The 21,859-nt window shown below is 42.7% G+C and overlaps 1 protein-coding gene across 4 annotated transcripts in view; it reads left to right on the top strand.

Moving 5' to 3' along the window:
* The first annotated feature begins 13,056 nt into the window (after positions 1 to 13,056).
* DIS3L (DIS3 like exosome 3'-5' exoribonuclease) overlaps positions 13,057 to 21,859 on the top strand; it is a 30,916-nt gene continuing 22,113 nt past the window's right edge. For 3 of the 4 annotated variants that reach the window (XM_023558356.2, XM_003418374.4, XM_010598052.3), the window contains exons 1-3: positions 13,057 to 13,261; positions 14,830 to 14,983; positions 20,673 to 20,801. In XM_023558356.2, the coding sequence (XP_023414124.2) occupies positions 13,123 to 13,261; positions 14,830 to 14,983; positions 20,673 to 20,801 (422 nt within the window). In that variant the 5' untranslated portion in view covers positions 13,057 to 13,122. Of the gene's footprint in view, positions 13,262 to 13,582; positions 13,857 to 14,829; positions 14,984 to 20,672; positions 20,802 to 21,859 lie in introns of those variants that run through there. The other variant, XM_064267378.1, reaches the window with a different exon arrangement.

The raw sequence follows: 21,859 nt of genomic DNA, 5'->3' as shown, positions 1-21,859 counted from the left end.
CATAACTAAATTTTCTTCTAGACAGCTTCAAGACTTAAAGGGTTTTCTTATTCTCTTCTGTATTATTCAATTAAGTTTAGTTTGCAATTAATTTTGGAGCACCTGAACCTCTGAGCTCCTGGGATAAAGATATTATTAAAACACTAAGGGTTTTTGTTGTTGTTGTCTCAAGTAATTGGAGCATTTCAACAGCAGTTGTGAAAGGCCAAGCTTCAACTACTCGGGCGCCAGCACAAAAGGGAACTTTAGCCAAAAGGCACCAAAAAAAAAAAAAAAAAATCAATGAAACAGCGCCTCTTAGTGGTAGAAGGACAAAATTATCAGGAGATTAACAGTAGGTTTTTTTTTTTTACAGTAAAAATCTTGCTGAGATATACAATTGGTAAGCACAAAATAATTTTCTCTTGAAAAAATTAGAAAGAGTTAAGCAGAACACTTTAGAGTAATCATTGCAAAGTGGATTATTGGGATTCATGGGGGCGTTTAGCAAGCCAAAAGGGAGCCATTTTATCTGCTGGGAAAAGTGAAAATCAAGGATTAACAGCCTTTAACGTATAGGAAATTAGATTATCTCTAGTAGAAGTAGCAGTGTAATCTCAGAAGCCATTTGTCCTCCAATGACTCTTCCGAGATGGAGCACAAATGAAAGGAAGCTGATTCTTTAGATCAATGGGGTAATTGTAGACCTTTACACAGCCCTTTGGAGTCATTGGCTCGTTAATACCAATACCCAGCACCATCTGTCCTGACAGCCATACATTATAGTTGGAATCACAAAGGCTCAGGGAAGTTAGGTAAGTGGTAGGGCCAATACTTGAATGTGAGCTTCCGGTTCCCTAAACTTTGTAACTGGGTTCATCCATGGTCCAGGGTCTAGCACATATCCCATTCTGTAACTCTCACCATTTACCAGCTGAAAGGTGGCATAAAAAAAAAAAAAAGAATTGCCATTGAGTTGATTCCGACTCATAGCGACCTTATAGGACAGAGTAGAACTGCTCCACAGAGCTTCCAAGGAGCGGATGGTGGATTCGAACTGCCGAACTTTTTGGTTAGCAGCTGTAGCTCATAGTAGGATATAATTTTATGAACATGCTGGCCAGGCTGCTTAGGATCAAAGTCTGGCTCTGCCGTACTTTGACTGTAAAAAATTAACAAGAAACATTGCCATTGAGTACATTCCGACTCATGACAATCCCCTGGGCTGCCAATCATGGACGTGTAACTTCTGACCACTGCCTCAATCTTTGTGCACTTCAGTTTCCTTTCCTATAAAATTCGGTTGGTGACAATACCACACTCAAGGCATTGTCTTAATGATTACATGAAAAAATGCAGGGAAAGTGCTTCAAACAGCACCTGGAATCTAGTCTGAGCTTGAGAAATGCTCGCCACGATTAGCTGATGCTGCACAGATCGACACTCTTCTTGCAAACCCTGTGTTATATTTAAAGGCCTTTTTTTTTAGGATGCACATCAGCTATCAACAATGACAAATTACTTGGGAGGAGTAGACTTTGGATGCGACAGGACATCAACATTTTTATTTTACTTTTTTTTTATTGTGCTTTATGTGAAAATTTACAAATCAAGTCAGTCTCTCTTACAAAAATTTATACATACCTTGCTATGTACTCCTGGTTGCTCTCCCCCTAATGAGACAGCACACTCCTTCTCTCTACCCTGTATTCCCCATGTCCATTCAGCCAGCTTCTGTCCCCCTCTGCCTTCTCATCTCCCCTCCAGACAGTAGCTGCCCACATAGTCTCATGTGTCTACTTGAGCCAAGAAGCTCACTCTTCACCAGTATCATTTTCTATCTTATAGTCCAGTCCAATCCCTGTCTGAAGAGTTGGCTTTGGGAATGATTCCAGTCTTGGGCTAACAGCAGGTCTGGGGACCATGAGCTCTCGGGTCCTTCTAGTCTCAGTCACACCATTAAGTCTGGTCTTTTTATGAGAATTAGAGATCTGCATCCCACTGCTCTCCTGCTCCATCAGGGGTTCTCTGTTGTGTTCTCTGTCAGGGCAGTCATCGGTTATAGCCAGGCACCACCTAGTTCTTCAGGTCTCAGGCTGATGTAGTCTCTGATTTATGTGGCCCTTTTCCTGTCTCTTGGGCTCATAATTACCGTGTCTTAGGTGTTCTTCATTCTCCTTTGTCCCATGTGGGTTAAGACCAATTGATGCATCTTAGATGGCCGCTTGCTAGCATTTTAGACCCCAGATGCCACTACCAAAGTGGGATGCAGAAAGTTTTCTTAATAGATTTTATTATGCCAATTGACCTAGATGTCCCCTGAAACCATGGTCGCCAGACCCCTGCCCCTGCTGTACTGGCCTTCAAAACTTTCGGTTTATTCAAGAAACTTCTTTGCTTTTGGTTTAGTCCAGTTGTGCTGACCTCTCTGGTATTGTGTGTTGTCTCTCCTTTTACCTAAAATAGTTCTTCTTTACTATCTAATTAGTGAATACCCTTTCCCTTCCCTCCCTCCCCATCCTCATAACCACCAAAGAATATTTCTTCTGTGTTTTAAACTATTTCTTGAGTTCTTATAATAGTGGTCTCATACAATATTTGTCCTTCTACAACTGACTAATTTCACTCAGCATAATGCCTTCCAGATTCCTCCATGTTATGAAATGTTTCCGGATTCATCATTGTACTTTATCGATGCATAGTATTCCATTGTGTGAATATACCATAATTTATTTATCCATTCATCTTTTGATGGGCACCTTGGTTGCTTCCATGTTTTTGCTATTGTCAACAGTGCTGCAATAAACATGGGTATGCATGTATCTGTTCGCGTGAAGGCTCTTTATTTCTCTAGGATATATTCCAAGGAGTAGAATTGCTGGATCGTATGGTAGTTCTATTTCTAGCTTTTTAAGGAAGCGCCAAATCGATTCCCAAAGTGGTTATACCATTTTACATTCCCACCAGCAGTGTAGAAGTATTCAGTCTCTCTACAACCTCTCCAAGATTTATTATTTTGTGTTTTTTGGATTAATGCCAATCTTGTTGGAGTGAGATGGAATGTCATTGTAGTTTTGATTTGCATTTCTCTAATGGCTAATGATCGTGAGCATTTCCTCATGTGTCTGTTAGTTGCCTGAATATCTTCTTTGGTGAAGTGTCTGTTCATCTCCTTTGCCCATTTTTCAGTTGGGCTATTTGTCTTTTTGTTGTTAAGTTTTTGCAGTATCATGCAGATTTGAGAGATCAGATTCTGACTGGAAATGTCGTAGCTAAAAACCTTTACCTAGTCTGTAGGTAATCTTTTTACTGTTTTAGTGAAATCTTTGGATGAGCATAGGTGTTTGATTTACAGGAACTCCCAGTTATCTAGTTTCTCTTCTGCATTGTTAGTGATGTCTTGTGTACTGTTTACACCGTGTATTAGGGCTCCTAGCATTGTTCCTATTTTTTCTTCCATGATTTTTATCTTTTTAGATTTTGTATTTAGGTCTTTGATCCATTTTGAGTTAGTTTTTGTGCATGGTGTGAGATAGGGTCTTGTTTCTTTTTTTTACAGATGGATATCCAGTTATGCCAGACTATTTGTTAAAGAGACTGTCTTTTCCCCATTTAACTGACTTTAGGCCTTTGTCAAATGTCAGCTGCTCACATGTGAATGGATTTATGTCTGGATTCTCAACTCTGTTCCATTGGTCTATATATCTGTTGTTGTACCAGTACCAGGCTGTTTTGACTATTGTGGCAATATAACATGCTCTAAAATCAGGTAGTGTGAGGCCTCAAACTTTGTTCTTCTTTTTCAGTGATGCTTTACTTATCCAGGACCTCCTTCCCCTCCATATGAAGTTGGTGATTTGTTTCCTCATCTCGTTAAAAAAATGTTGTTGAAATTTGGATCGGAGTTGCATTGTATCTACAGATTGCTTTTGGTAGAATAGACATTTTTACAATGTTGAGACTTCCTATCCATGAGCAAGGTATGTTTTTCCACTTAAGTAAGTCTCTTTTATTTTCTTGCAGTAGTGTCTTGTAGTTTTCTTTGTATAAGTCTTTTACGTCTTTGGTTGGATTCATTCTTAAGTATTTCATCTTCTTGGGGGCTACTGTAAATGGTATTGATTTGGTGATTTCCTACATCTTTGGTTGGATTCATTCTTAAGTATTTCATCTTCTTGGGGGCTACTGTAAATGGTATTGATTTGGTGATTTCCTCTTCAGCGTTCTCTTTTTTGGTGTAGAGGAATACAACCGATTTTAGGACTTCAACATTTTTATTTGGCATCCTTCAGTATTGTTTAGATGTGCTGCAACAAGCATGTTGTGCTGTTGTGATTTAAAGTGAGTAAAGACAGACTATTCCAGAGCTTGCTTCAATAATCCACTCTAGCCCTTGGAGTTCACCTTCTGGAATTTCTTTTCTACCTTTGACCTTTGGACATGTTATCAGGAGGGAGCAGTCCCTGGAGAAGGACATCATGCTTCATAAAGTAGAGGGTCAGCAAAAAAGAGGAAGACCCTCAACAAGGTGGATTGACACAGTGACTACAACAACGGGTTCAAGCATAAAAATGATCGTGAGGTGGCTCAGGACCTGGCAGTGTTTTATTCTGTAGTGCATAGGGTCTCTGTGAGTTGGAACTGACTGGACAGCATCTAACTACAACTTTTAACCTCCCTGTCTTCTTAGCGCTTTGAAAAGATGCCCCACCCTTCCTAGGCTAACCTTTTGATGAGACCTTCTGATTATAATCCAGGAGTTGCTGAGGTCTGCACTCCCAGGGTACATCTGCAAGAAGGCATGCAAATGCTACAAACTCCTCTGCAGTGTAAGCGCACTGGTACTCAGCCTGAAAAAAACTGAAGTCATGCACCAGGGAAACTGAGCCACAGCCAGAGATTCCCTTCAGCAAGCAAACATGGAAAGCTGTCACTGCATTCTGCTATCTGGGCATCAGGCTGTCCATCTGCACTTGGATTGAGAAGGAAGGGGAAAACTGCAAAGAGAAGGAAGGGGAAAACTGACAAATATCCTTTGTGGTGGTCAGGCCCAGAGTAGTGTGCTGTGGCACTGTAGCCCAAACCAAACAAAAGCACTGCAAACCACTGATGGTCTCCTACCTCCTAGAGGACTGCACAGTTAAGAACTGCTGTAAAAATCCTATCAGGTCCCTGGGTGGTGCAAATGGTTTATACTCGACTACTAACCAAAAGGTTAGCAGTTTGAACCCACCCAATGGTGCTGTGGAAGAAAAGCCTGGCAGTCTGCTTATGTAAAGGCTACATGCAAGAAAATCCTATGGAGTTCAGTTCCTGTGTATGTGTGTGTGTGTGTGTGTGTGTGTGCACGCGCGCGCGCTTTAGGTAAAAGCTTACTAAAAAAAAAAAATTACTGGTCAAGTTAATTTCTCATTCAAGAATTTATACACATATTGTTTTGTGACATTGGTTATTGGTTGCAGTCTCCACAATGTGACAGCATGCTCTCCCTTTCCACCCCAGGTTTCCTGTGTCCATTCGTCCAGTCCCTATCTCTATTTGCCTTCTTGTCCTGCTTTTGAACAGGAGCTGCCCATTTGGTCTCTGTCATGGGTTGAATTGTTTCCCCCCGAAATATCTGCCAACTTGGCTAAGCCATGATTCCCAGTATTGTGTAATTGTTCATTATTTTGTCATCTGATGTGATTTTCCTATGTGTTGTAAATCCTACCTGCATGATGTTGATGAGGTGGATTAGTGGCAGTTATGTTGATGAGACTCAATCTACAAGATTAGATTGTGTTTTAAGCCAATCTCTTTTGAGATTTAAAAGAGAAAAGTGACCAGAGAGACATGGGGGATCTCATACCACCAAGAAAGCAGCACCAGGGGCAAGAGCACATCCTTTGAACTCAGGGTTCCTGCACAGAGAAGCTCCTAGACCAAAGGAAGTTTGATGACAAGGGCCTTCCTCCAGAACCAACAGAGAGAAGGCCTTCCTCTGGAGCTTGTGCTCTGAATTCTGACGTCTAGCCTAATAGACTGTGAAAGAATAAACTTCTGTTTTTTTAAAGCCATCCACTTGTGGTATTTCTGTTATAGTAGCACTACATGACTAAGACTGTCTCGTATATTTGATTGAGCTAAGAAGCACATTCCTCACATGTGTAATTTTTTTGTTTTATAAGCCTGTCTAATCTTTGCCTGAAAAGTGGGCATCGGGAATGGTTTCAATTCCAAATTAGCAGAGTGTCCAGGGGCCATAGTTTCAGGGGTTCCTCCAGTCTCTGTCTGATCTTTTCACATGAATTTGAATTCTGTTCTACAGCTTTCTCCCGTTCTGTCCAGGACTCTGTTGTGATCCCAGTCAGGGCAGTCAGTGGTAGTAGCCAGGAACCATCTAGTTCTTCTGGTTTCAAGCTGGTGAAGTCTCTGGTTCATGCGTCCTTTAGTCCTTTGGGCTAATGTTTTTCTTGTGTCTTTGGTTTTCTTCACTCTCCTTTGCTTTGGGTGGAATGGAACCAATAGATATATCTTGGATGGCCACTCGCAAGATTTTAAGACCCCAGACGCTACTCACCAAAGTGGGATGTCGAAAATTTTCTTTATGGACTATGTTATGCCAATTGACCTAGATGTCCCCGATGCTATGGTTCCCAGGCCCCAGCCTCAGCTACTAGGCCCCTCAAAGTGTTTGGATGTGTCTAGGAAACTTTTATGCTTTTGTTTTGGTCGAGTTGTGCTGACTTCTCCTATATTGTGTGTTGTCCTTCCCTTCACCAAAGTTGACACTTGCCTACTATCTAGTGATTTCCTCTCCACACCCTTGTAACCATCAAAGAAAGCTTTCTTTGTGTGTGTTTAAAGCTTTCTGTGAGTTCTTATAATAGTCGTTCATACGATATTTGTCCATCTGTGACTGACTCATTTCACTCAGCGTAATGTCCTCCAGATTCATCCACGTTGTGAGATGTTTGCAGATTCATCATTCTTCTTTATCATTGCATAGTATTCCATTGTGGGTATGTACCACAGTTTGTTTATCCATTCATCTGTCAATAGGCATTTAGGTTGTTTCCGTCTTTTTGCTATTGTGAATAGTGCTACAGAGGACATAAGTATACGTATGTCCATTTGTGTGTGGAGCTCAGTTCTACTCTGTAACACATGGGGTCACCATGAGGTGGACTGAGTGAATAACAATGTGTTTGGTTTTGGTTTGTTTGTTCATTTTTGTAGAAATTTTTAAGCAGTCTCATCAGAAAATTTAGTATACAGTGAGTGAGGGGGTTTTCAACAAATAGCCATGTAACTCTTTGGCAAGTTACTTATTCTCCTGTATTAGTTAGGGTAATGCTAGCTGCTGTAACAAAAGCTTATTTCCTGATTACAGACGAGCCTACTGTGGATGTTCCTGGTCAGGGAGGAAGGGCTCTGCTCCACAACGTTCTTCTTGGTGGGGGCTCTGCCATCTTCAATGCTGGCTTCCAAGAACAGGAAGGCGGAGCATGCATGGGTCAGACCTGGAAATGGTGCTGTTACATTTGGCCAGCTAGAACTCAGTCACATGGCCACACCTATCTGCAAAGGAGGCTGGAAAATGTGATTTATCTGTGTGCCCAGAGGAAAGAGAGCATGAATTTGGCGAACAGAGAGCCAGTCTCTGCCACAGGAAATCACATATTTACCTTGTACACTTGTTACAAGGATTAGACTGTTGGATGCGGTGATATGTGTTTAGCTCATCTGGGTGGAGAAGAGGGGACATAAAAAGATGCGAGCACTAGGATGTCCATGCAGAGGCTGGATAGTGGGCTGAGCCCAAGTAATCACAGGCAGCAAGGGTTTTAAGATGATGACTGTCTCCTGACTCATTTAGGGTGAAGGGGAATGCACTTCTTCCCCCACCTGTCCCCTATCAGTGGGTGTTTGATCATGTGACTAGTTCTGGCCAGTAAGTGGAAGTGACATAATGTCACTTCTGGACCAAGCAGTTTAGTTGCTGGTGTGAAGCTCTCTAAAAAAAAAAACAAAAAACTAACCTCTTGCCGTTGAGTTGATTCAGACTCATGGCAACCCCATGTGTTACAGATTAGAACTGCATGCTCCATAGGATTTTCTTGGCTTTAATCTTTATGGAAGCAGATCTCCAGGCCTTTCTTCTATAGTGCCACTGGGTGGGTTTGAACCACCAACCCGTAAGTTAGAAGACAAATGCAAACCATTTGAGCCACCCAGGGACCTGTGAGACTCTCCAGAGGGCACTTTTCCCTCTGCTAAACCCACCCATTGCCATCAAGTCACAACCCTATAGGACCGAGTAGAACTGCCTCATAGGGTTTCTAAGGCTGCAATCCTTATGGAAGCAGACTGCCACATCTTTCTCCTGCAGAGCAGCTAGTGGATTCCAACCACCGACCTTTGAGTTAACAGCTGAGTGCTTTAACCACTGTGGCATCAGGACTCCTTTCCCTCTGCTAGTGACCAGCAAAGTACGTTCCAGAGAGGATTAGTTCCATCAACATGGGGAAAATACACAAAAAAGACAACACGCAGTAGGGCCTCTATGCACCCATGACAAGCGTTTTAAATCACTGAGATTTTTGGAATTGTGTGTTACTGCTGCATAACCTAACTTTTCCTGACTGATATAGATACCTTTTTTTCAGGCAAGAGGCATCAGACTTTTGTGAGGCAAACAACCAAAATGCAGTCTTGTCCATTGAAGATCACCAGTTGCGAGAACTAAGGGATCATGCTTTTTAAAACATGATTCGTACATTATTGCCACAATGCAAGCAAAGGAAGTGCTTGATGGGCCTTGGATTATTTAAAGTACCCATAACACCAACTTTCAATACAGCCCCAGACACGCTCTCTTCCCTAAAAGATTACTTGTTGTAATTTGGATAAAGTTTAGAGCTACAAGGTGCTAAAGAGAGATGTTCAGGGCAGATTAGTATACAACCAACATTTCCCCCCAATATAACCAGAAGTAAAAGCTTTCCAGGGACTCGTGAGCAGCTGTCTGAAGCATTTTTATGTAAGGAATAAATTCAGCTACTTGCTTGTCCTCTGAGATCTCCAGAACTGACCTCCTGAATCAGGAAGGGCATCCTTGTGCTTTGGCCACAGACCAGCATTGGGCTATGGTCCATATATTCCATTGGAGGAGCCCTGGTAGTGCAGTGGTTATGCCCTCTGCTGCTAACCAAAAGATTGGTGGTTCGAATCCACCAGCCACTCCCTGGGGGAAAAAGATGCATCAGCCTGCTTGCATAAAGGTTGCAGCCTTGGGAATACTAGGGGGCAGTTCTGCTCTGTCCTATAGGGTCACTATGAGTCAGAATCAATCAGACAGTAACAGGTTTGGTTTTTTGGTTTATGTATTCTATCTCTAGGAGCCCTGGTGGCAAAATGGTTAGGAGCTCAGCTGCTAACCAAAAGGTCAGCAGCTTGAATCCACCAGCTGCTCCTTGGAAACTCTATGGGGCAGTTCTCCTCTGTCCTACAGGGTCACTATGAGTCAGAATCAACTCAGATGGTAACTGGTTTGGTTTTTTTTATTTCACCTCTGATCTCATTCATGTCATCTGACACTGCAGGATAACTTGACATAGGAATAGACAGGGGACCATGACTCTTTTAACATGTTCCCCTAGAGAGAAGCTACTGTCCAACGGGTTGCCCACTCACCCACCCACCCCCAGTTCTGCTCACTTCAGCATCATAGGAAGCTTTGATATTCCCAGCTGGCTGAGTGAGCTGCTTTAACTAGAGCTCAAGGAGACTATCAACTCCTTAGATGCAGGAGTTGTATATTTTATACATCTTGGCAAAGCACAGTAATTAGTTAAGAACCTGCTTTGGATTGAGTCAGATTCTGGTTCAAGTATTGATTTCATCACTTAATAACTGGGTAACCTTGGCCTCTTAAACTCCTGTTCCCTCATCTGTAAAATGGGGCAACCAACGCCTAACTCCTTTGATTCATTGTAGAAATTAAATGTGACGTGTGTTCGTAAAGTTGCTGGTATGGCTCAAAAATCTTTGTTGAGTGCTTAGGAAAAACAGTGGGTTCTAGCCAACCGAGGTTGTATGATCTCAGAAGCTGCTGCTCTGTGAGAGCTCTTTATCAAAAGCCACAAATATATAAATGGTGATTGTGTCAGTGAAAGTTTAAAAGAGAATTTCTTTGCCAGAGGCTGCAAATGCTATAAAAGTTGAGGTTCAATAGATAGTGTTTGTCTCGAGGGAAGTGACTGGTTTTCATTTTATCTGCACTGACTTTTTTTTTTAATAATTTTTATTGTGCTTTAAGTGAAAGTTTACAAATCAAGTCAGTCTCTCACACAAAAATTCATACATGCTCTGAATTACTTTCCCCCTCATGAGACAGCCTGCTCCCTCCTTCCACTCTCTCTTTTCGTGACCATTTTTGCCAGCTTCTAAGCCCCTCTACCCTTGCATCTCCTCTCTAGGCAGGAGATGCCAACATTGTCTCAAGCGTCCACCCGAACCAAGTAGCTCATGCCTCACTAGCATCCCTCTCCAACCCATTGTCCAGTCCAATCCATGTTTGACGAGCTGGCTTCAGGGATGGTTCCTGTAGTGGGCTAACAGAAGGTCTGGGGGCCATGATCACTGGGGTCCTTCCAGTCTCAGTCAGAGCATTAAGTCTGGTCTTTTTATGAGAATTTGGGGTCTGCATCTCACTGTTCTCCTGCTCTCTCAGGGGTTCTCTGTTGTGTTCCCTGTCAGGGCAGTCATCGGTTGTGGCCAGGCACCATTTAGCTCTTCCGGTGTCAGGATGATGTAGTCTCTGGTTCATGTAGCCCTTTCTGTCTCTTGGGGTTGTTATTATCTTGTGTTCTTGGTGTTCTTCATTCTTCTTTGATCCAGGTGGGTTGAGACCCATTGATGTATCTTAGATGGCCGCTTGCTAGCATTTAAGACCCCAGATGCCACTCTTTAAAGTGGGATGCAGAATGTTTTCTTAATAGATTTTATTATGCCAATTGACTTAGATGTCCCCTGAAACCATGGTCCCCAAACCCCTGCCCCTGCTTTGCTGACCTTCAAAGCATTCAGTTTATTCAGGAAACTTCTTTGCTTTGGTTTAGTCCAGTTGTGCTGACCTCCACTGTGTTGAGTTTTGTCCTTCCCTTCACCCAAAGTAGTTCTTATCTACTATCTGTTTAGTAAATACCCCTCTCCCACCCTCCCTCCCTCCCCTCTCTCGTAACCACAAAAGAGTGTGTTCTTCTCAGTTTAAACTATTTCTCAAGATCTTATAATAGTGGTCTTGTACAATATTTGTCCTTTTGCAACTGACTCATTTCACTTAGCATAATGCCTTCCAGGTTTCTCCATGTTATGAAATGTTTCACAGATTCATCACTGTTCTTTATCAATGTGTAGTATTCCATTGTGTGAATATACCATAATTTATTTATCCATTCATCTGTTGATGGACACCTTGGTTGCTTCCATGTTTTTGCTATTGTAAACAGTGCTGCAATAAACATGGGTGTGCACGTATCCGTTCGTGTAAAGGCTCTTATTTCTCTAGGATATATTCCGAGGAGTGGGATTGCTGGGTCATATGGTAGTTCTATTTCTAGCTTTTTAAGGAAGCGCCAAATCGATTCCCAAAGTGGTTGTACCATTTTACATTCCCACTAGCAGTGTATAAGTGTTCCAATCTCTCCGCAGCCTCTCCAACATTTATTATTTTGAGGTTTTTGGATTAATGCCAGTCTTGTTGGAGTGAGATGGAACATCATTGTAGTTTTGATTTGCATTTCTGTAATGGCTAATGATCGAGAGCATTTCCTCATGTATCCGTTAGCTGCCTGAATGTCTTCTTTAGTGAAGTGCCTGTTCATATCCTTTGCCCATTTTCTAACTAGGTTGTTTGTCTTCTTGTGGTTGACTTTTAGCTGAGTCATGTAGATTTCAGAGATCAGGTGGTCGGAGATGTGGTAGCTGAAAATTTTTTCCCAGTCTGTAGGTGGTCTTTTTACTCTTTTGGTGAAGTCTTAAATGAGCATAGGTGTTTGATTTTTAGGAGCTCCCAGTTATCTGGTTTCTCTTGGGCATTTTTAGTAACATTTTGTATTCTGTTTATGCCATGTATTAAGGCTCCTTACATTGTCCCTATTTTTTCTCCCATGATCTTTATCGTTTTAGATTTTATGTTTAGGTCTTTGATCCATTTGGAGTTAGTGTTTGTGCATGGTGTGAGGTATGGGTCCTGTTCCATTTTTTTGGAGATGGATATCCAGTTATGCCAGCACCATTTGTTAAAAAAAGACTATCTTTTCCCCAATTAACTGACACTGGGCCTTTGTCAAATTGCACTGACTTTTTATATGTATTAAAAACACATGGAATTAAAAATAAATATAACTTCTTTAAGAGGAAAAAATGTTAGGCTGACTTATTTGCTGAATCTTTTGGCTCTTTTAGGGGTAGCAAGAGGATTGAACAGAAAACACTAATAATTACCCCACATTAATAGGTAGCCCCATCCCCACATAGGCCTGGGGGTAGAATGAGAATAATGGTCCTTTATAAAAACCCCATTGCCGTTGAGTCTATTCCTACCCATAGCGATTCTACAGGACAGAGTAGAACTGCCCCATAGTGTTTCCAAGGAGCGCCTGGTGGATTCGATCGGTCGACCTTTTGGTTAGCAACCGAGCTCTTAGCCACCGCGCCACCAGGGCTCCGTAGTCCTCTATAAAAAACATAGTTGCGCTAAATCTTTCTTCACAGGAATTTAAACCATCCTCCCTATAATCCTTATCTCCCGTAAATCTCTGGGTAGATTTTTTTCCACCCCTCCCTGCCCCCTGGTAATTGGAGGATGAGGAGAAACTGAGGCGGGGGCTAGGTCCCGGGCTCGGGTTGGAGCACCCGACCCGCGGGCCTCCGGCGCCCAACACCGGGCCCGGGTGGTTACGGCGGTTTCGGTGTCCAGAGCGCCCAGGCTGCTGTTCGGCTGGTCGGGCCCAACTGGGAGCCCGGCGCCGAGGGCCGAGGGGGCGGGCCTGAAGCCGCGGCCTCGCCTCCGCCTGCGCCGCGCTGCGCCCGCCACTTCCCGGCCGCCCAGGGCGGCCCCGCGCGGCCCGGAGCTTTGCCCGGTCGAGTGCCGCCACCATGCTGCAGAAGCGGGAGAAGGTGCTTCTCCTGAGGACCTTCCATGGCCGGACGCTGCGGATCGTGCGGGAGCATTACCTGCGGCCCAGCGTGCCCTGCCACAGCCCGCTCTGCCCGCAGCCCGCCGCCTGCCGCAACGGTCAGGGCCTGAGAGCGAGCTAGGGCGGCCGGGGCCTGGCGGGAGCGAGGGGAGCCGGGCCTGAGAGGGAGCGAGGGGAGCGGGGCCGCCGGGGTGCTGCGTCCGCGGAGAGGCGGAAGAGGGCGGCGGGGAAACGGGGCGCGAGGCCGCGGTGGCGCCTTATAAAATGGAAGGGCCCAAGAGCCAGACGCCCCCACTTGGCCGAGGCCCGGTGATTTGTGTTTTCCGAGGGGCCTGTGAGCACAGGAACCTGTCTCTTCTGGCCCCCAGGATCGTAGAGGGAGCAGGCGGGAGGTGAAACAGTGAGCCCCGGAGCCCTTAGACCTTCAGTGAGAGAGGGTCTGCAATCTCTTGCTGTAGCAAGCTGCTGTTGCTCATTTAATATTTTCTGCTTTGCTCCCCATAACTTTTCTATTCTGCTAGCAGTGACTCCTCAGACGTTTATCCAGTGGAGTGCCTTCTTCACTGTTGTGTGCTGTGGAGTCTATTCTGACCCATATGAACCCGGTAGAACAAAGTAGAACTGCCTCATAGGATTTCCAAGACTAATCTTTATGGAAGCAAATTGTCACATCTTTCTTCCGCGGAGCACCTGGTGGGTTTAAACTGCAGACCTTTTGATTAGCAGCCTAGAGGTTAGTCACGGTGCCACCAGGGCTCCTTTTCATCACTGTATGATTATTTATTATCTAGGCCCCTGGTTGTGCAGGAAGGTCTTAGGAAAGTTGGATTTGGAACTTGTGTGCACTAGACCTTCCCCCACAGTTTTCTAGGCTGCTTGGGTGATGCAAACGGTTAGGTGCTGGTATACTAGCCAAAAGGTTGGTGTTTCAGCCTACTGAGAGGCACCTTGGAAGACAGACCTGGAGATCTGCTTCTGAAAGGTCCTGGCCTTGAAAACCCTATGAGCGGTTCTATTCTGCACACATGGAATTGCCGTGAGTCGGAATCAACTCTGGGCAACCAACAACACAGCGTTGTGGATTTAGTGATGAAAGATGAGTGTAGTGTTCTGTTCAGCTAATGTTTGGAATCCTTTGCTTTGTGGTTAGGATGAATATTTTAGTTACAGGTTGGCTAACCCGCTCTCCGCTACAGGGGCGGGGTGGGAATCCTTCCATTCCTTGGCTTCCACTGAGCATGTTTTCTAATCAGTTCAGTCTTTCTGGCCCTTGGCAACTTCTGGGCACATTCAGAAGGTGGAGATAAAACTGACTTGAAATTGTTGGGCATAGGCAAGTGGTTAACTTAAGTATATTTTGGGGTCCCCCACTTGAATGTGAGTGTTTATCGGCAATGAATTAACACAGATACAGGCTGTGCTGAAAATTTTCTTGTTTGTGTAAAAACATCAGTCATCCTCTCCCTCTGCAGCTCCAGTGAAAAATGAAGGTGCTGCATTTACCTGAACTTTGACCTTCTACCAAAGTAGATTTGTCTTTTACAAACTTCACAGTGTAGTTAAGGATGGAAGTTGTTTTGCACACTGGGGCAGGATGACATTGAAATAGTAATAAACCAGATTTGAAAATGTTGTCTAATCTCTTAAATTTTGACTTATGTTTCAGATGGGAAACTCTTGACTAGCGATGTGACTCATTACGTGATCCCTGATTGGAAAGTTGTCCAGGATTACCTTGAGATCCTTGAGTTTCCTGAATTGAAGGGAATTATTTTCATGCAAACAGCTTGCCAGGCAGTGCAGCATCAAAGGGGCCGGAGGTATCTGTTTTGTATTATTTTTTAATTTATGGTGTACCCCCGCTCCCACCTTAGAAAAGATCCCATGTTGGGGAGAGGAGGAGGGAAGGAGTTCATTATTTTATTAGAAGGGACTTTTTGAACTAATTTGGTATTCTCTTTGCTAGTGAGGAATGCAGTAACATTATTTTGTTTCTGCTTCAACACCTGGTCTATAGATCAATAAACTGCAGTGTCCCCAGTATGTGGTTATTTAAGATTGCAGCCTGAACTTGGCTTTTGGTTTGCATTTTTATAGTAGTGGAGGTTATTGCATCTTTCTTTTTGATACAGTATTTAATCTTGTTTGAGATGTATAAACATATTGTTTCTAAGCTTACATTTTTGGGAAAAAGAGAGTACTTTATTTTTAAATTTTAGACACTTTTGTGGACACAAATTGTATTTGTAATCACTTGTTCAGTGGAACCAGAAATAACTTGTTGTATTTTTGTATTACTAGTGGAACTACCACCCATAGTAATTGTATTTGCTAAACAAAGGATTTCTGATTGAAACCAGTCTAAAATGTTTGCCTTGTACCTAAATGAAAAATAATTGTCCACTTTTTAAACAAATATTCTAAAAAGTGATTTTGCCTGATTTAACACTGAGGAAAGGTTTATGATTTGGAGTTGGAAACTGTATGGAAATACCATGTTAAAATTATACATCAAACCTCTGAACACTCAAGTTATTTAAAAAGCAGAAAACTATGTGTTTATTCTTTTTGAAATGTGTCTTCTTCAGACCTTGCTGGTAAAAGATCATGTGTTTTTATTTGTATATGAAAGTGATAAATTGCCCTTATTGTGTACTCAGTTCAAAACAACGTACATTAACTAGATTGTGTGCAGGGTTTTCCAGATAGACTATTTTAAAATGAGCTGGAAGTTGATGTTCAGTCACAGAGATATAGGTGTTTATACACATGCAAGTTTAAACGCTGCTCCAGGTGTCGTATTTCAATTTCTGCTACTAAAATCAATTTGTTGTTATCATTCGGATTGCTAACACACTGCCAAGTCTTTTCAACTTCTGTTTTCTAAAATATTTTTAATATTAAGGATTGTTTTAAAAGCCAACTCTGGGACATTCAAAGGCAAAGAGTTGGAATTTAAATGTCTTTTCCCCTGAACATTTAAAAAGTATTTAACTTGATGGAAATCTATTGGTTTTCCACTGCGTTACCGTGTCTTGGAATATGCTAAATGTGAGAACAAGAGATGGGAAATGAGGAATGATGGTAGCACCTTGCTTCCTCCACGTGGTAAGCACTCACTGAGCTTGTAGAATACAAAAGAAGTCTTAGTCCCTCTGTCAACAAGCCTGTTACCTTGTTTGGGTTAAGTGAAAGAAGCAGGAAGGCAATTACAAAGCACCTTAGACATGTGAAGGATGGATAATATGAACTACGCACGTGCAGAAGTATGGGGTGTGAGAGTTAAGCCAAAAGCCCTATCAGGAGGAAATGGGCTTGAGTCTAGCCTTAAAGTGCATGTAATGAACCTGACTCATGAAGAGGAAGAAGAGGCAGTAACAGGAATCAGCAAGTTTGGGACCTGGCACTTTGCTTACCTGTTAAGCCAGCAGTACGTGTATTCAGGTTGATTCAGCTAGGAACAAAATTATCTAAACCCTGGAAAGTGTCATATCTTGAAAGCTAACTTCAAAATTGATGATAGACACTGAATATGTAAGATCTAGGAGATCTGCCTTATTAATTCGGTCTTCACACACATGAGGTTACCACGAGTTGGAATCAACTGGATGACCAAAAAAAAAAGTCATTGACTCTTCATATTTAATCAAATTTGGCCTAGCCGAGGCCTCTGGGGTATTTTGCTTTATTTAATATTGGGAAACTTTTTTTTTTTTAATTGTGCTTTAGGTGAAAGTTTACAGAAGAAATTAGTTTCCCATTCAATAGTTTGTACATAAAGTGTTCATGACACTGGTTATATTCCCCACAATGTGTCAGCACCCTCCCCATTTCTGCCCTCGTTTGGGGTTCTTTTTGTTTTTGGGTTTTTTTTTTTTTTTTTTTTTTTTCAGTTCTTCCTTGGAGATTTCTGAGATGCCAGTAAATAGATCACTGTATTTGATACACTTTTAGGAACATTATTTCTTAGGAAATTTTCATCAGTTAGTTATACCTGGACTGGTTTAGTGTCTGGCATCAGAATCCTTTGCTTTCCCCTTTTGACTCCCTCCTGAATTCTTAAGAGAGTCTCAACATTTCCTGCCTCGGTTTCTCAATGCATAAATAAGTTTGGAATCATGGAGTATTATAGTGGGAAAGGCTCTAAGAGATCACATGGCCTAGATCTTCCTCCAAAACATCAGTGTTACTCAAAGCCGGGTACTGTATTGACCTTGTTTCTGAAAGAAAAAAATTCTCATGGTCACCCAGGGTTAATTCATCATATTGTACTTAAATGTGTTTAAACATAAATCTCGGTATAAATTCTCATGTTTAAGGACTTAATACAACTCTAAAACCAAATTGGACCTGCAAATAAAATAAACAAAGCAACAACATTAGAAGACCACAAATGAACATTAATTTAATGTGACAGATGTTGTTTTACTGAAACGAAATCACCAGAGTTGGTTTAGCAACAGAAAGGGTTTCATTCCATATATAATCTGCTTTTGTATTTTGACTTCAATATAAATGCAGAGAAATACCTGTTTTAATAAGTGTATTGTACAAAACAGTATGAATAACATTAAGTCTTTGATTGTTCAGAATAATTATACATCCTGCCATCTAAACCAGACAGACGAAACCCGTTGCCGTTGAGTCAATTCCAACTCATAGCAACCCTATAGGACGGAGTAGAACTGCCCCATAGGGTTTCCAAGGAGCACCTGGTGGATTCAGACTGCCGATCTTTTGGTTAGCAGCCAAGCTCTTAACCTCTGTGCCACCAGGCCTCCATCCTGGCATCTAACAGCCCTCAAATGCTTACTTAATGAGGGGTTACTTGATAACTCTGTAAGACTGCCTTGTCCACTGCATTCACCCGTGTATTCGGGTATTAATTCACTTATTCGGTAGATATTTATTGAGAGACCGTATATGCCAGGAACTGTGCTGGCACTGAGGAGAAAGTGGTGAACAAAACAGACTTGGTGTAAAGGGAGAAACAGGCAGTAGCCAGATCATCACACAAACAGACGTACAACAGCAACTGTGAAAGATGCACTGAAGGACATGGCAGTGCACATCCCAAACCAGTCAGGGAGACAGGGAAGGACTTCTGAGGAAGATGCTTGTGCTGAGCTCTGAAGGATGAGTAGAAGTAAACCAGGCAAAGAAAGGAGAAAAGTTTTCTAGGCAGAGGAGCTGCCTATCCAAGCCCCGGTGGGGTTTGTGGCAAGCTCCAGGAACGGAAAGGAGACCTCTGAATTGGATGGAAGGCCTCCTAGGCCTCAGGGGGGGTCAGTGAAAAGTGGTGATAAAATTCTTCTTTGAAAGGATACTGAATCACTTGGAGAAAAGGCATGGAGAAGAGAAAGTAGGAAGCTATTGCTTTAGTCCAGATGAGAGATGTTGGTAGCTTAGAGATGGAAAGAAGTAGACAATTTCAAGAGCTGTTCAGTGGGTGGAAACCCTGGTGGCATAGTGGTTAAGTGCTACAGCTGCTAACTTAAAGGCCTGCAGTTCAAATCCACCAGGTGCTCCTTGGAAACTCTATGGGGGCAGTTCTGCTCTGTCCTATAGGGTCTGTATGATTCAGAATCAACTCGGCGGTAACGGGTATTCAGTGGCCAAAATCTATAGAACTTCTACCCAAGAGAATTGAAACATGTCCATATAAAAACTTGTACACAGATGTTCATAGCAGCACTATTCATTCATTTAAGAGTAGAAAAATAAAATTTTAAAATTCTTGTGGAAAACTGAAGTACCTCTGCGAGTAAATCGACTGACCCCACCAGGATTCTACAAAGCCGAGTTAGAGAAACAACATTTAACGCGGAACACACTTCCATGTATGTCAGCCCACTGGTTGTGGGACACCCCCTTATCCTTAGGGAGTATAGTCAGCAGGAGGAGGGGATGTTGCGTCTGTGGGTAAGGTCACCATCTAATAAAAATAGTAAAAAATCCGTATAAAGAAAATAAGCCTGGTTGTCTCAGAAATGTCTCCCCCTAAGAAATTATTGGAAAATGTTTAGATGATGAAGATTTGGAAAACACCTAAGCCAGTCAGGAGATACCAGGGGAAAAGTAGAATTTAAGAAAAATTCAAATTTTTATGGTATCTGAAAATATCATTCTCCCATTACTCAGTAGGTCAAACTTATCCAAGGCACCAGGATGCTGTCTGCCAACTCCATGTGGGATACTCATATATCTAATTCCATCTTACCACAAACCATGACTCACAAAAAAATAAGACTGTATTGTATGTATACACTATTAAATTATAACCATTAACCCACATGTCTACAAGAAAACCCGACTGTCACGCTGAGAGTGACTGGCTGTGTGTTTTCTGCCTTCCCCATTAATATTCTTGTGCCATTTGGTCATTCGTTTTATCTGGCTGATAGGTAGCTGGCAAATGGAAGCATGTACTAACAGTCTAAGAAAAATATGTGGGAGTGAATCTTGAGGAAATCCCTTTTGTTAAGTTATATTTCTTTCTAAATATTGGGAAGGATTGTCATCACTCTAATTTGGCGGTAAGCACCCAAGTCTGGCTTATGACTTTGACTGGCATTGTTTGTACTGTCTCCTCATGGAAAAAACCTGAAAGCTTTCTGTTAGTTGTCTAACAGGCGAAGCTAACTCTTATTCGTGTAAAGGATGGTGGCTGCATAAATAAAATTCACAGCTGAACCCAACTTACATGTCCTTTTCTAAAGGAGTCCTGGTGGTGCAGTGGTTAAGTGCTCGGCTGCTAACCGAAAGGTCAGCGGCTCAAACCCACCAGCCCCACTGTGGGAGAAAGATGTGGCAATCTGCCTCAGTAAAGATTACAGTCTTGGAAACGCCATGGGGCAGTTCTGCTCTGTCCTACAGGGTCGCTATGAGTTGGAATTGAATGGGGTTCGATCCTTTTCCAGGAACGCCAGCAAAAAGTAAAACTTACTAATGCCCAATGCCATTTGGGAGCCCTGGTGGTGCAGTGCTTAAATGTTCTACTGCTAATCGACAGTTTGAATCCACCAGTCGTTCCTTGGAAACCACATGGGGGCGGTTCTACTCTGTCAGAACCGATTCGACGGCAGTGGGCTTTTGGTAATACCAATTATAGAACAAGGTGAGGTACAGTAATATAGTGCTGAGCTCCATGCTGGCTTCCCTGGGCTTTATGACTAGTTGAAGAGGGAACTGTGTCTGGCAGGGGTGGGGGATATAAATAGATTATAAAATGGCCAGAAGGTGAAGGGGATCAGCCGGGGCTTGATTGATCCACAAGCTGATTAACAAGGGCAGGCCCAAACACGTTGTAGCAGACAAAATTGAGAAACAGCCCTCCAATAGCCCATGAAGAGTACTGAACACCCTAGGACTAATAAAAATAAACGTTTCTTGGGTTTTCAATAATCAATCTTTTTCATGAAAATACCTCATCTTTTTTGATCCTCAGCAAGACATGGCAGCAGATGAGCACCTGCTTGGTTAGATTTATTTTTCTCCTTTGTGTCACAGACAGTATAACAAATTGCGAAACCTCCTGAAGGATGCACGCCATGATAGCATTCTCTTTGCTAACGAGTTCCAGCAGCACTGCTATCTCCCGCGGGAAAGAGGAGAATCCATGGAAAAGTGGCAGACCAGGTATGGCACTGAATTGCTGTGAGTTGTCACATACTTGTCTTCTTTAACTTCCCCATCACTGGCTCTTTGGTAGCTGACCTAAACAGTGTGCTAGAACAGGTCAGCAGTTATTCTGGAACCACGATTAACACTGAAATGCTTAATTTACATATGTGCCAGTATTTTAGAGTCATCATTTGAATACTTAATTGATTTTTTTTTTAATTGTAATTAGGGAGCTATAGATACCCAGAGTGGAGTCACTGAGTGGTGCAAACTGAAGGGTTGGAGGTTGGAGGTTCAAGTCCACTCAGAGGCACGTTGGAAGAAAGGCCTGGTAATCTACTTCCAAAAAATCAGCCACTGAAAACCCCGTGGAGCACAGTTCTACTCTGACATACATGGGGTCACCGTGAGTTGGAGTCAACTTGGTGGCTACTGGTGCTGGTTTTAGGTACCCAGGGTAAATTTGCCCCAGATCTTAATGGCTATCAGAGTCATTCCAGTGATCCAGAAGTCATAGCTTTATTGCTTTTGTGGATGTTGGGAGGTGGAGCGAGGCAGGGAAAAGTACAGTGTCTTCATGAGACTATGTGGGCAGCTCCTGTCCGGAGGGGAGATGAGAAGGCAAAGGGGGACAGAAGCTGGCTAAATGGACATGGAAATAGAGGGTGGAGAGAAGGAGTGTGCTGTCTCATTAAGGAGAGAGCAATTAGGAGTATATAGCAAGGTGTATATAAATTTTTGTATGAGAGACTGACTTGATTTATAAACTTTCACTTAAAGCACAATAAAAAAAAAAAAGTACCGTGTCATAGTTTAGATCCTCCTGAAAGCAGAGTCTGAGGCAAGGCCTTGGCTGTAGGTTACTTATGTGGGAGCTGATTCCCAGAAGCAGGAATGAAAAGTGGGGAGAGTGAGACAGAGAAAGAGGGGAAGCCAGTAAAGGAGGTGTTAGTGCTGTGGGAAACAGAGACACAGGCCTGCTGGGGACCCTCTGAGAAGCCATGTAGAGTGTGCCATGTAGAATGTCAGCTTGAAGGGGAGGCTCGGGCATTTAGTTGTCCCGTTAGTTAACT

The sequence above is a fragment of the Loxodonta africana genome, chromosome 13 (genome assembly GCF_030014295.1).
Source record: "Loxodonta africana isolate mLoxAfr1 chromosome 13, mLoxAfr1.hap2, whole genome shotgun sequence".
NCBI classification, from domain to species: domain Eukaryota; kingdom Metazoa; phylum Chordata; class Mammalia; order Proboscidea; family Elephantidae; genus Loxodonta; species Loxodonta africana.
This window is presented reverse-complemented; position numbering and strand designations above follow the sequence as displayed.